This window comes from Octopus bimaculoides, chromosome 1, assembly GCF_046866305.1.
Source record: "Octopus bimaculoides isolate indiv1 chromosome 1, ASM4686630v1, whole genome shotgun sequence".
NCBI lineage: Eukaryota > Metazoa > Mollusca > Cephalopoda > Octopoda > Octopodidae > Octopus > Octopus bimaculoides.
In genome coordinates, this window is record NC_142928.1 from 88,118,010 (window position 1) to 88,131,335 (window position 13,326).

The window sequence follows — 13,326 nt, forward strand, 5'->3', positions numbered from 1 at the left end:
AATAGAATTTATAATTTATCAGGTATCTAACAGAATGTGTTGTAATAGTTAAAAATACATGAACAAGAATGTATAAAATTAAAACTATTTGTTAAACACAATTATTAAATTTTAGAATGAAGAAAATGCTTCATTTAAACAAATTGATAAAATAACAACAGTGTGTATTTGGAGATTAATATGGCATATGAGAAAGAAAACAGTTTTCAAAATAACTAATATTAAATTTTTCTTGAAGTCTAATTTTTAGAATGAAATTGAAATATAAGCAGATACTAATAATTGTTTTAATAATTAAAGTGTATTTACCTTAGATTTACTTAACAATGCCCGAGCAAGGCAAAATAATTGACGCTGACCAATTGAAAAGTTGCGACCATGCTCAATAACTTTAAAATCCAAACCACCAAGCTTTTCAACAGTTTCCCTCAAGTAACACCGCTCTAATGCCTGCAGGAGTTCATCATCATTATCACAGATACCACATGGATCAAGATTCTCACGAACAGATCCCTCAAAAAGGAAGGGGTCTTGAGGAATAATAGCAAGCCGTGACCTGAAATTGATTAACCCTGTCTTTACAAAATGATTGATATTAAACAAATATAAATACATATACATATATACTTTATAATTCAAAAAAGGAAGGGAACACAACGAATCATTATAAACTTTGTTTTTCAGTTTCTTTATGCTTTATAATCATCATTGCTATTATATAAGACTGATCTGTTAGAAAATTCTGTTGGAAAATTCTCTGACCCTAATATGAAGAAATAAATTTTAGTAATAAATTATGATTTTGTTATCAATTCAAAATATCATTGCATCACTAGTTAGGAACAGGATAATTTCTTTAATAAAAGCTTAGATATGCTTCCAAATTTAGTCATACATTTTATAACTACAGGGTGTCCCAAAAAGATGTACTCACTCTTTGACAGACGATTATTAATGTATTGTTTTTTTTATTTTTATTTCAGACGCAACCAATCCTTCACAATGGCAAATGCACAACTAGTGTTTGAGGGAAAAAAAATTATATTAAAGTGCTACTGGAAGCATGAAAATGTCACGGAAGTGCAAAAACAATTTAACACAGTTTCAGAAGACACCACCAACATGACACACTATTGCTCGTATCAGAGATAAATTTGAAGCATACAGAACTGTTCAGAACGTTAGTAAGCAATGCACTGGAAAACCACGAACATCCACCAGCCCCAATAGACACAACCAATTAATGGAAACCCTTTCCTGATCCCCAAAGAAATCCATAAGACAATTGAGTCATGAGATAGGAATCCCAATAACATTAATTCAAGCCCTCAATGAAGATGATCCTGATCGGAGAGTTCAATTTTGCGAATGGTATCTGAACAAATTCGCAGAGGATGCAACGTTTCCAGAGAAAATCTTATGGAGCGATGAGGCCACCTTCAAGTTAAATGGTTCAGTCAACCAACATAATTGCACATACTGGGCCCGTAAAAATCCACATTTTACTATGGAACACCATCTGAACTTACCAGGCGTTACAGTGTGGTGTGGAATGTCAACATTGGGTATCGTTGGACCATTTTTTTTTTTACCAAACTGCCAGTGGCCCAGTTTACTTAAACTTACTGATAGAAAATGTCAGTCCACGAATTGAAGAGATGTTTGGGGACGAGGAGATTTACTTCCAGCAAGATGGAGCTCCTCCTCACTACCATCATGATGTATGGGCTTAACTCGACGCAACAAATCCAAACAAATGGATTGGGAGGAGAAGTAGTGTTGATTTTCCTGCATGTTCCCCAGACCTCACGCCAGTGGATTTTTTTTTTTATAGGGACATCTCAAAGATAAGGTTTACGCTGCAAAACCAGTGACAATTGATGATTTGAAAAATGAAATTCGAATACAATGTCTTGCAATTCCAAATGAAATGTTTGGCAATGTTGTCAAATCCATTGATTTTAAACTACCAATTTACAATAAATTTGAACCAAAAAATGTTGTACTTACCTAAGTACAGTTAAATCAACACTAGCCACATTAATACCATCAACCAGTATTTCTCCTTTTTTTAATTCCACCATGCGGAAAATGGCTAAGAACAGACTAGATTTTCCAGAACCTGTTCGGCCAACAATACCGATTTTTTCACCAGCTCGAGTTTCAAAAGAGACATCTACTAAAGCATTTGGTAACCCTGGTCTATATTGCAATTGTACACGACGAAAAACAATGCAACCTTTTTGTGGCCAAGATGAAGCAGGCTGAAAAATAAAAAGATAAAACTAATTTCATTTAAAGTCACTATGTTTTTAAAATGTTTTCAAACTGTGTCTTCCACACACACAAGCTTGTCCTTCAGGTGCTGGTGCTGCATTAATGCACCTGTGCCAGTGGCACATAAAACGGACCCAACACACTCTTTGAAGTGGGTGGCATTAGGAAGGGCATCCAGCCATAGAAATTATATCACAACACATAGTTGGAGGCTGGACAGCTCCATCTCAAACTGTCCAACCCATGCCAACATGGAAAGAGGATGCTCAATGATGATGATGAGGAACATACATCTCATATATATAAATACAGTTCAGTTAAATCAGTGGTTCTCAACCAGGATCCACATGGCTCTTGGGGGTCCATATAAGATTTTATTGTCAAAATTTATCTGCAACAAATTAGTTATACTTCTACAACACTCAAAATATTTTCACAATTTTTTTAATACAATTCTAAATAATATTTAATTACAAAAATATAATAGAGTTTTTTAACCCTTTAGTGTTCGCATTATTCTGCCAAAATTAATGCTTTTTTATCCACATTGTTTTGAACTAATCATGCATTATCTTGTAGCTATGAGATTTTGATGAGGTAGCTATTAATTTTTAAAACAATATTGTAGGGTTGGTGTGAGAGATCAGATCTGGCCAGTTTGAACATAAAACAGGCAGAATACTTTTGGCCGGATATGGCCGGTTTAATTGCTAAAGGGTTAAACATCGGATGGCTATGAAGGTCCATCCGAGAAAAATAGGAATCAAAGGGGTCTGTAGGTAAAAAAACGGTTGAGAAACAGTCAAATGATCGGTCATTAATTATTTTTAACCCTTTAACATTTCAACTAACCATATCAGGCGCAAATATTCTACCTGCTTTATGTTTAAACTGGCCAGATCTGGCCTCTTGCATCTACCCTACAATGTCAGTTTAAAAACAAAGAATCACATCATTGAAATCTCAGAGATACAAGATAATGGTCGATTAATATAAAGCAAAGTGAATAAATAAGCATTACATTTGACTGAATAATGTGAATGTTAAAGGGTTAAACATTTGAACCAAGTGGTAAAATAAAACTATTTCATAAGACAATATCATTGAAAAGAAAGTATCTGAAAGCATGCAGTATTTACCATATTGAGACCAATTTCTCGCTCATGAGGGATTCTCTCAATATATTGTTGTGCTCGTTCTACACTAACCATCATTTTTTCAGTCTCAGTGAAAAATTTAACAACACCATTGAGGAGCTGTGTGATGGACAGGGCATAAGTTAGGGCTAATCCAACTAGAACTGCAAAAGATAGTATGATTGTCTGTTGAAGACATAACAACAGTAATAATTTCAAATTACAAAAAGAATACTTAATACTCATGTCTCATATTTTATTTTACTAATTATAAATAAAGTAAGTCAAATGGTAAATGCCTTGGAAAACAACTCAGTAATAATAAAAACAGCTTCAGTAACTTTGACACTGATTATAAACATTTTTTTGTCGATCATCACTATCTTATAAAAATTGTATATCCAGTAGTATTAAATCACATATAAATACACAATTCTAAAGTTACTGGATATTTTTATATCTGATTAAAAGTGAAAGATAAGCAATATGAAATCTATAAATCAAAATGAAAACATAAATTTTGAGAACTGTCATTGTATACAGCAGAGAGAGACTGTGAGAGAATATGTGTGTGTGTGTGTGTAAGAGAGAGAGAGAGATGAGGAGAGTGTGTGTTTAGGTCATGTTAACCATCAAACAGCAGTAGTACTCTTTAGTGATGACCCTTTAGTGATTTTTGGTATTGTCTCTATCATTAATAGAGTCCAAGGTTTTTCCTGTTTACCATAGTAGGTTAGTGGATGAGTGAGTTGTAGTCACTGCTCTCACCTGGTTACAATCTTTTGCAAATGGTTAGTTTGGGATATAAGCTTTCTAATGCCTCTCAATATCCATCTTTCTCCATTACCAAGGCTCTTCACTTACATCCGCCCCCACCACCAACTCATCCCAGTCATTGCTTCCTTCTCCATACGCACTTTCTCATTCGTTCACTTTTTAGGTCATATTGCCCTGGGCAGACAGAGACACCACAGAATAATCTTCTCTGTATTGTTTCAATGTTAGTATATGTACTTCCGAAACAAGTACACAATGCAGAATGTAGTGCACAAGGCAACATCAATAGTGCTTTTGTTATGATAAAAAAATGCACTTAATACACTCAACACATGAAAAAAGAAACAATGAAGGGTTGAGAGCATTATTTTAGACTAGTAGAAGATATGACAGACTAGCCAAGTGTTAGAGCCATGAAAAAAAATGAATGCTGTATACTCTGTAAAGTGACTAGTGTTTGGATGCATAGCCAAACAGAAATGTTGAAAACAGGAACATTTTGATGAAGACATGGTCCTCCAACCAATCTAGGAAGGCAGGAACTACAAATAAGAACCAACTCAAATCAAGATAGCTCTTCCAACATATGCTAACATGGAAAGCAAAAAGCTGAAACTATTAAATTCCATGTATAATACACACTTTTTCATCAAAACCATATTTAAATTTAGAGACGTGTATATTACATAACATTAGACTACCAAGTTTTTTTCCCAATCACATGGTCATTTTAGTTCAAGCAGGTGAATTTACCTGTAAACAGCTGGCATACATTCTAATGTTGATAGTCAATAAACCTATGTCAGTCATCTTTCTGCTGTTTACATATTTCAATAAGTTCAAAAGATAGCAGTATTTCTTGTTTTGGATATTGGTATTAATTCAAATTTATCTTGAGCTTTCCTCTGCAATCTGATATTTTTGCTCATTCACATTATTATGCTCACAGCTGCTCTGTTACCATATTCAATGGCATACTTTATCACTTCTAACTTATCAGCTGATAAATAATTCAAATGTCTGATGGCCAGCAATGTTGGTGGTAAGAATATCAAAAGATATGATAAACTTTTCCAGTTATCTATCATTATTTCCATATTATTATTTATAGATAATATAAATTATCTTTTATTTTAAATAAATTTCCTTCATATACAATTTACTATGAAAAAAAGCTAATATCTTGGATAACAGTATATTATCTAGTAATGTAGCCAGCTGTACAATACCACATATTATAAACAATAAATGATGTAAGTCACACAGAGGGTCATAGCCCAACTAATTAGGGAGAGAGTTAGTCTAGATGAGATGCAGTTTGGATTTGTGCCAGGGAGAAGCACCACTGATGCTTTCTGGTAAGGCAGCTGCAGGAGAAATACATAGCCAAACATAAACCTCTGTACTTGGCTTTTGTTGACTTGGAGAAAGCTTTTGACAGGGTCCCCGATCCCTTATCTGGTGGTCAATGCAGAAACTAAGGATAGATGAGGGGTTGGTGAGAGCTGTTCAAGCCATGTACAGGGACGCTACCAGTAAGGTGAGGGTTGGCAACGAGTACAGTGAAGAATTCTGGGTACAAGTAGAGGTTCGTCAAGGATCGGTCATCCACCCCCTCTTGTTCATCATGGTCCTCCGGGCAATAACAGAGGAATTTAAGACAGGTTGCCCATGTCTGTTGCACGTACTTATTTGAGAGTAGATGAATATGACAGCTTTATTTACAAACACCTTGGTGACAGCCATGATTTAGAACTTAGATTTTCTTTGCAAATTTTTTATAGGTATATCAGTGATCTACATATTAAAGAAGTATTACTTATCAGGTGTTGGCAACCACAGATTAACATGCATTACAAGTTGCCTGACATTCATAAAATCATTGTATGATTCAAATAAACTGGCCTGTATAATCTGTATATGCAATAACAGTTTTGATTTTGAATACAGGCTATTTTCTCATTTCAAATTTTTCAGTTCATGATTATAAATTGCTAAAATTGGAATACTAAATGAATTTATTTTCCCCTAAATTTGCATTACTAAGGGATTTTTATTTGTTCTTATTTCACTATTGAAATAATGCTTCAAGTAAACCACAAGATTTTACTAATGACTAATATATCCAGAGTTAATATCTGTTGCAACAAGTAATCAATTTTCTCTTTTTGCACAGCATATATTATATATATGCATATTATAAAATATACATATAATGTATATCATAATATACATTATATTATAATCATCAATTATCATCAACATTTAATGTCTGTTTTCCATGCTGGTATGGGTTGGATGGCTTCGCAAAAACTGGCTTGGTTTTTACAGCTGGATGCCTTTCTTAATGCCAACCATTTTACAGTGAGTATTGGGTGCTTCTTGGGTGGCACCAGCACCAGTGTTTTTTACATGGCACCAGTATCATTGGTATTAATGTTTATGACAATATACACTATATCATGTATAAGTAATTTTTATTAGGTAAATTACTTATAAAGTACTGGATAAAATTACAAATAAACAAACTATTGTAATGTACAGTGTGGGTCATTTTTTTTCTAAGTACATAAACTTATTGTTAAAACATTTGATTTTTTTTTAAGTGCAGCTCGAAGTAAGACAATAATAATTATACAGTTTTATGGAAGAAACAATTGTCAATACTTACCCACATTAGAAGTTTGAAAATGATGCTCAATAACAGCAATGATAGCAACACCAGAAATAATAGCTACACCTATCATTTGTAATCTAAAGTCTAGCCAGCAAGAAACAGTCATGTCAGCAAACTGCGCTCTTTGGTTATCATCAAGTTTACATAAATTATCTTCTTGGAATCTGGAATGACATGTATGCAAATATAAAACTATGGTATTTGTATTTGTTTAAGCTGATCACTTCTCAGAAATTTTAAAGTAAATTTTTTGTGTGCCTCTCTTTACCTAATGCTGCTTCTGTTTCATTAAAGGTTTTCACCAAACATGTCACCCGTTCATATTTCATGTGCATATTGGGCATGTGTGAGCATATGCTCCCTTCCTTTGTCCTTTAATATTTAGGCACTTTTTCAAATTCTTAACACTTAACCTGTTAATTTCCCACAGCATATCCAACAAATTATATATACTGAATCAGTTACTTTCCTATTGAAGCTAGAGTTTAGCTAGAGTTTAGCTTGCATAAAATATTACTCGCTTCAATCTCAATTAAAGTAATTTTATATATGTAAATTATAAACCCTGACATTTGCATATGTAAAATAAAAAGTCAGATCTTACAAAATTAAAAGAAAATTTAGGATGAAAGTAAATGTTGTCAATATGTTGTCTCAAATCTATACAAATATATAGCTTTACAACCTTCCTACATATAAGTGAATAATGAGTATATAAAATATATATGAGATCTGATCAATAAGTAGCCAGACCGTTGCCATAGTAACAAAGCTAAAGCACGCAGAGTGAAGTTGCTAGGCAAAGATTGACCTTGCACTCTGCTGTGCATGCGCACTAAGTTTTAACATTCTACCTCATTTTCGCCGTTTAGAACAGCGCTTGGAAGGAAGGTGTATAGTATGTGATCATCACACTGACCATGATAGAGAAAGTTGTCATGGCGATACCTGCTCAGAGGCCTAGTATCTGAGGCCTCTGATACTAAGTTGCAGAAAGTGTATGGAGAGGAGTCTATGAGCTTCATACAAGTGTACAAGTGAGTCAGACATATCCAAGATGGCCAAAAAAATGTCAATATTGACAAACGTTCTGAGAGACCTGCAACCAGCAGAACTGAGAAAAACATCACAGATGTGTGGGCAGCTGTGAGGGAAAAATCATCGAATTGCCATCCATTAGTTATCAGAGGATGTGCAGATTAGTTATGGTTCATTTCAGTCCATTATCACTGAAGATTTGGGTATAAGATGCATATCTGCCAGGTTTGTGCCAAAACTGTTTTCAGCTGACCAAAAGCACACACAGATTTCAGTTGCACAAGATCTCCTTGATCGTGTCGAGAACGATGAAAATTTTTTGAAAACTTTGAGTAGGATTCTGAGCAGGTACTACGAAGCTTTTGGCAAAATTTGATGCAGACTCTCCACTCAACTTTCTCTGTCATGTTGAATGCGACAATCACACGCTACACCCCTTCTTTTTAAGCACTGCTGTAAACAGCAGAAGTTATCTAGAACATTAAAACTTAGTGCATATGCACAGCTGAGTTCAAGGTGAATCTGTGTCAAGCGGCTTCACTCTGAATGCTTTAGCTTCGTTACTATGGCAACAGTCTGGACAGTTATTGATCAGACCACATAAATGTAAAATAGAAAGTATATTTTTATACCACTACAGGAAAAGAGACATTGGACAATGTAGCTTGAGATATATTATTCCTGAAAATAAGACAGAATGGTTAAAGCTGGATGCTTTACATTCTACATGGTATGTTTGTTTAGGGCTTACTGAGGGACTAAACAACTAAACCATCAATCATATATGTGTATATCAAGTAAGTGGACTGTAAACTAACCTGAAACTTTCTCTGAATGCTCGAATTACTGATAATCCTGACACTGTTTCTGAGAACTGAGCATAGATATGTGACTGGGTAATACTGGAAATTCGCTTTATTTCCCGGGAAGTGTAACGATAATATTGCTAAAGAGAGGAAAATACATATGGAGAGATATATGTACATGTAGCAAAGGAAAAAATATTTGATTTCATCAGTACCTCAAAATACTTTGAAAAGTATATAGTAGAAATATATATATTTTAAATCTTACTTTTGTTTGTTTAGACACGCAACTAATAATTACAATGTAAAACTTAATCTTCCAATCAGCAGAATTTATAAATATTTGTAATCATTTCATTTTACTGAGATTATTTATGTCCTTAGACAAGCATGTTGGAGCATTTCTTCCTTTCCTTAACTCTGCATACACAGCAAATCAGCCTGGTGTGAGGTAACTTTCCACAAACCAAGGCATGGAACAAATAACCCCACTTGTATGACAGAGAAGCCATTTACAACCATCATGTGATGTCTGGGCAAGGATACACACAAACATACACACACACATATACATGCATACATTACATAGATATTCAAAATATATATACATCCAATATACATATATATATATATATATATATATATATATATATATATATATATATACATATATATATATATATGTATATTGGATGTATATATAAATTTTGTTTTTTGTGCTTTGTTTATGTTCCCGTTCTTTTTTGTCCATGTTTTTTTGACGTCCTGTACCTGGATATGCATCTATATATGCATGTAGATGTAGGTATGTACATATATGTATGGATATATGCATATGCTCACATATCATTTGTATATATATATATACATATATATATATATATATATATATATATATATATATATATATATATACATATATATATATATATACATATATATATATATATATATACATATATATATATATATATATATATATATATACATATATATATATACACACATATATATATATACATATATATATATACATATATATATATATACATATATATATATATACATATATATATATATACATATATATATATATACATATATATATACATATATATATATATACATATATATATATATACATATATATATATATACATATATACATATATATATATATACATATATATATATATACATATATATATATATACATATATATATATATATATACATATATATATATATACATATATATATATATATATATACATAGATATATATATACATAGATATATATATACATACATATATATATACATACATAGATATATATATACATACATAGATATATACATACATAGATATATATATACATATATATATATACATATATATATACATATATATATATATATACATATATATATACATATATATATATATATATATATATATACATATATATATACATATATATATATATATATATATATATATATATATATATACATATATATATATACATATATATATATATATATATACATATATATATATATATATATACATATATATATATATATATACATATATACATATATATATATATATATATATATATATATATATATATATATATATATATATATATATATTGCATGTCTCGTTTCTCTGTTTGTTTTTTTTCATTGTTCGAAAAAATGTTCGTTTTCTGTCTTCGTCTTTATGTTTTCGTTTCTCATTGTGTTTAACGTTTTTTGTGATGTCCTGTAACCATATATGCATGTATGTATACATATAGATGTAGGTATGTACCTATATGTATGGATATATGCATATAATTATATATTATTTATGTTACATATACATATATATATACGATATATATATATATATATATATATATATATATATATATATATATACTAGATATGTATATACACTATATGTATATACATGTATATATATATATATATATATACGATATATATATATACTATTTATATACAGTTTCCACATATCCACTCACAATGATGTGTTTCAGTCTGGCGCTAAAGCAGAAGACACTTGCCCAAAATGTTGCACAGTGTGATTGAACCCAAGACCACATGGTTGAGAAGCAGTCTTCTTAACCATAGAACCATGCTTGGACCTAACCCTATAATACTACTGTGGTTGTATGGTGATCCAAAAGAAGTAAACACTAAAAGAATGTGCTAGTTTTTTACAGAATTAACACACATTTACTTACAAGCTGATTTACAAACAGAATTCATACCAAGAAATATTTAAATAATTTACCTGAATAAAATAATAGAGAAAACCAAGAGGTACAAGAAGAACACAGAACCATGGCAAACCATAGCAGATTATTACTAATGTACCAAGTAGGCTATAAACATTAGCCAAAAGGAGATTCAATACAAATGGCAGGCTATCATCAATTGAGAATGTATCAGATGAAAACCGGTTGAGAATACGTCCGATTGGTGTCACATCAAAAAAGGAAGTTGGTGCCTGAAAATAGAGTCAGTTTTTGATGGCTAAAGAAAATGAAAATCTTGAAATATTACAATTACTTAGAATATTAATTTTTTTTTTCTTAAATTTTACTATTTTCAGCATTTATATTAAAATTCTTCTATGTGAGATATTAATTTTAATACAAAAAAAAATGTTTCAATTGAAGAAGATATTAAAAAAATAACAAACCTTCAATATCGTTCTTAATAGGTTTTCATGTATAACTTTTGCAGCATTTATACCACCATAAGCAAAAGAAAAAGCACGGCACAGTGCAAATAAAGAGTTGCCAGCAGCCAGCCCACCATAAATACCAAGATAGAATTTCAGGTTATCTTTGCCATTCGTGATATTAGTCATAGACTGGTTGGATTGGTCAATTATAATGTTTGCCCATCTGTAAAAATAAATTGAAAAATACTTTTCAACATTAATAATTGTTTTTTAAGTTGGCGAGCTGGCAGAATTGTTACCATGCCAGGGAAACTGCTCAGCATCATTTTGTCTGTTGTTACGTTCTGTGTTCAAACTTTACTGAGGTTGGCTTTTCCTTTCATCTTTTCAGGGTCAACAAAAAAATGTATCAGTTGAGCACTGGGGGTCGATGTAATCAACTTACCCCACTCCCCTGAAATTATTGGCCTGTACCAAAATTTGAAACCAATATTAATAATTGTTTCTAATTTAGGCAAAAGACTAGTAATTTTGAGGGGAAGGGTTAATTACATCAATCCCTAGAATGGCATTTTATTTTATCAACCCACTGGAAAGACAAAAGGCAAAGTGACCTTAGTAGGATTTGAACTCAGAATGGAAAGAGCCAGAACCAATAATGCAAAGTATTTCTTCCAATGCTCTAATAATTCTGCCAATCAACCACCTTGACTTTCAATTTAAATAAAATCTATTTGACTGGAACCTGGTATGGCCCTTGGCCTTGCTAGTTCCTGTCAAGCCATCCAGCTCATGCCAGCATGGAAAACAGATGTTGAAGATATAAGATAATCTAGATTCATCATCAGCACCATCATTTTACATCCATTTTTCCATACTGGCATGAATTTAACAGGTCTCATCAATCATTGTAGTCTTCATTATCTAGCACAGAGATTCACCAAAGAAAATCAGGTAGCTTTGTTATTGTATATTATCTCACAGTGTGGAGTGAGTGCTTTTCATCAAGCTTCTGACACTGGAGAGATTATCCCATGTTGGAGAACTAAAGAGATTGATTGCTACATAAAGGAGTAAAAAGTGAAAATGTTTTTAAATATACTCACCCATTAGTACTCTGTTGACCCTGTTCATGAGAATGACTAACCCAATATGACAACCACCAATCTGTAATGTTCCTTGAAGCTATAGCAAAATGAAGATATTTAATAAATATTCAGTTAATATAAAAATAATCTTTTCTCTTATATGTCAAAATCCTAAAAACCTTTACTTCAATTTTCTTTCTTTGTTTTTTCTCAAGGAAAATTCTCTTATCATATTGTTGTATTTCAGGGATGGATTTCTTTTTATGCCAAATAAACACACGCACTATATATTTGCTTTTTACTCATTTATTACTGTTCTTATTTTAAGTGATGTCCATTGTCTGGAAATCTTTTGTCACACATCTGACCTCTTCAGCAACACTTTCCGTCCTCATGTGTTCTCCTGCTCCACTTAGTCCATTCTAAGTATAAAGCAGGGGCACACATGGAAAGTATCACTGAAGAAGTCATTGATGTTTTATCATAGTTTTTACTCAAATTGTGATTAAAATGTTATATAGATAGTGTAGGTGAATGTAGTAGCAAAAAAAAAAAAAAAACTTTTTCTGTACCCAAGTTTTAGAGATAGCAAAGAAATTAAATAAATCCAGTGAAATACAAAATTACAGCTAAAAATAAAATATAAGGTTCAGAAATCAAAACAGATTTAAAATATACATTTGAGATCAAGAAATTTAAAAAAATTTTCTCAAAGAATGTTTAAAAAAAATATGCCATTGTCTCAATAATTTTCTTTTAATCAAATGGTAGGTGTATAAAGATACTTTGTTATGCTCAATATCTTTTACAATACCAGAGATAAAAGT

The 13,326-nt window shown here is 31.5% G+C and overlaps 1 protein-coding gene across 6 annotated transcripts in view; it reads right to left on the reverse strand.

The window, feature by feature from the left end:
• Positions 1-13,326, reverse strand: part of LOC106876322 (ATP-binding cassette sub-family C member 10) — a 50,335-nt gene that overhangs the window by 737 nt on the left and 36,272 nt on the right. For 2 of the 6 annotated variants that reach the window (XR_016242172.1, XR_016242171.1), the window contains exons 10-17: positions 12,518-12,596; positions 11,427-11,634; positions 11,016-11,231; positions 8,724-8,851; positions 6,862-7,031; positions 3,417-3,599; positions 2,011-2,264; positions 310-556 (exon numbers count right to left, since the gene is read on the reverse strand). Coding sequence is in view for 2 of the 6 variants with exons in the window: in XM_052968040.2 (XP_052824000.1) it covers positions 310-556; positions 2,011-2,264; positions 3,417-3,577; positions 6,862-7,031; positions 8,724-8,851; positions 11,016-11,231; positions 11,427-11,634; positions 12,518-12,596 (1,463 nt within the window). In the remaining 4 variants the exon portion in view is untranslated. Of the gene's footprint in view, positions 1-309; positions 557-934; positions 1,018-2,010; positions 2,265-3,416; positions 3,600-6,861; positions 7,032-8,723; positions 8,852-11,015; positions 11,232-11,426; positions 11,635-12,517; positions 12,597-13,326 lie in introns of all 6 variants that reach the window. The other 4 variants (XM_052968040.2, XM_014924822.3, XR_016242170.1 and 1 more) reach the window with 3 other exon arrangements.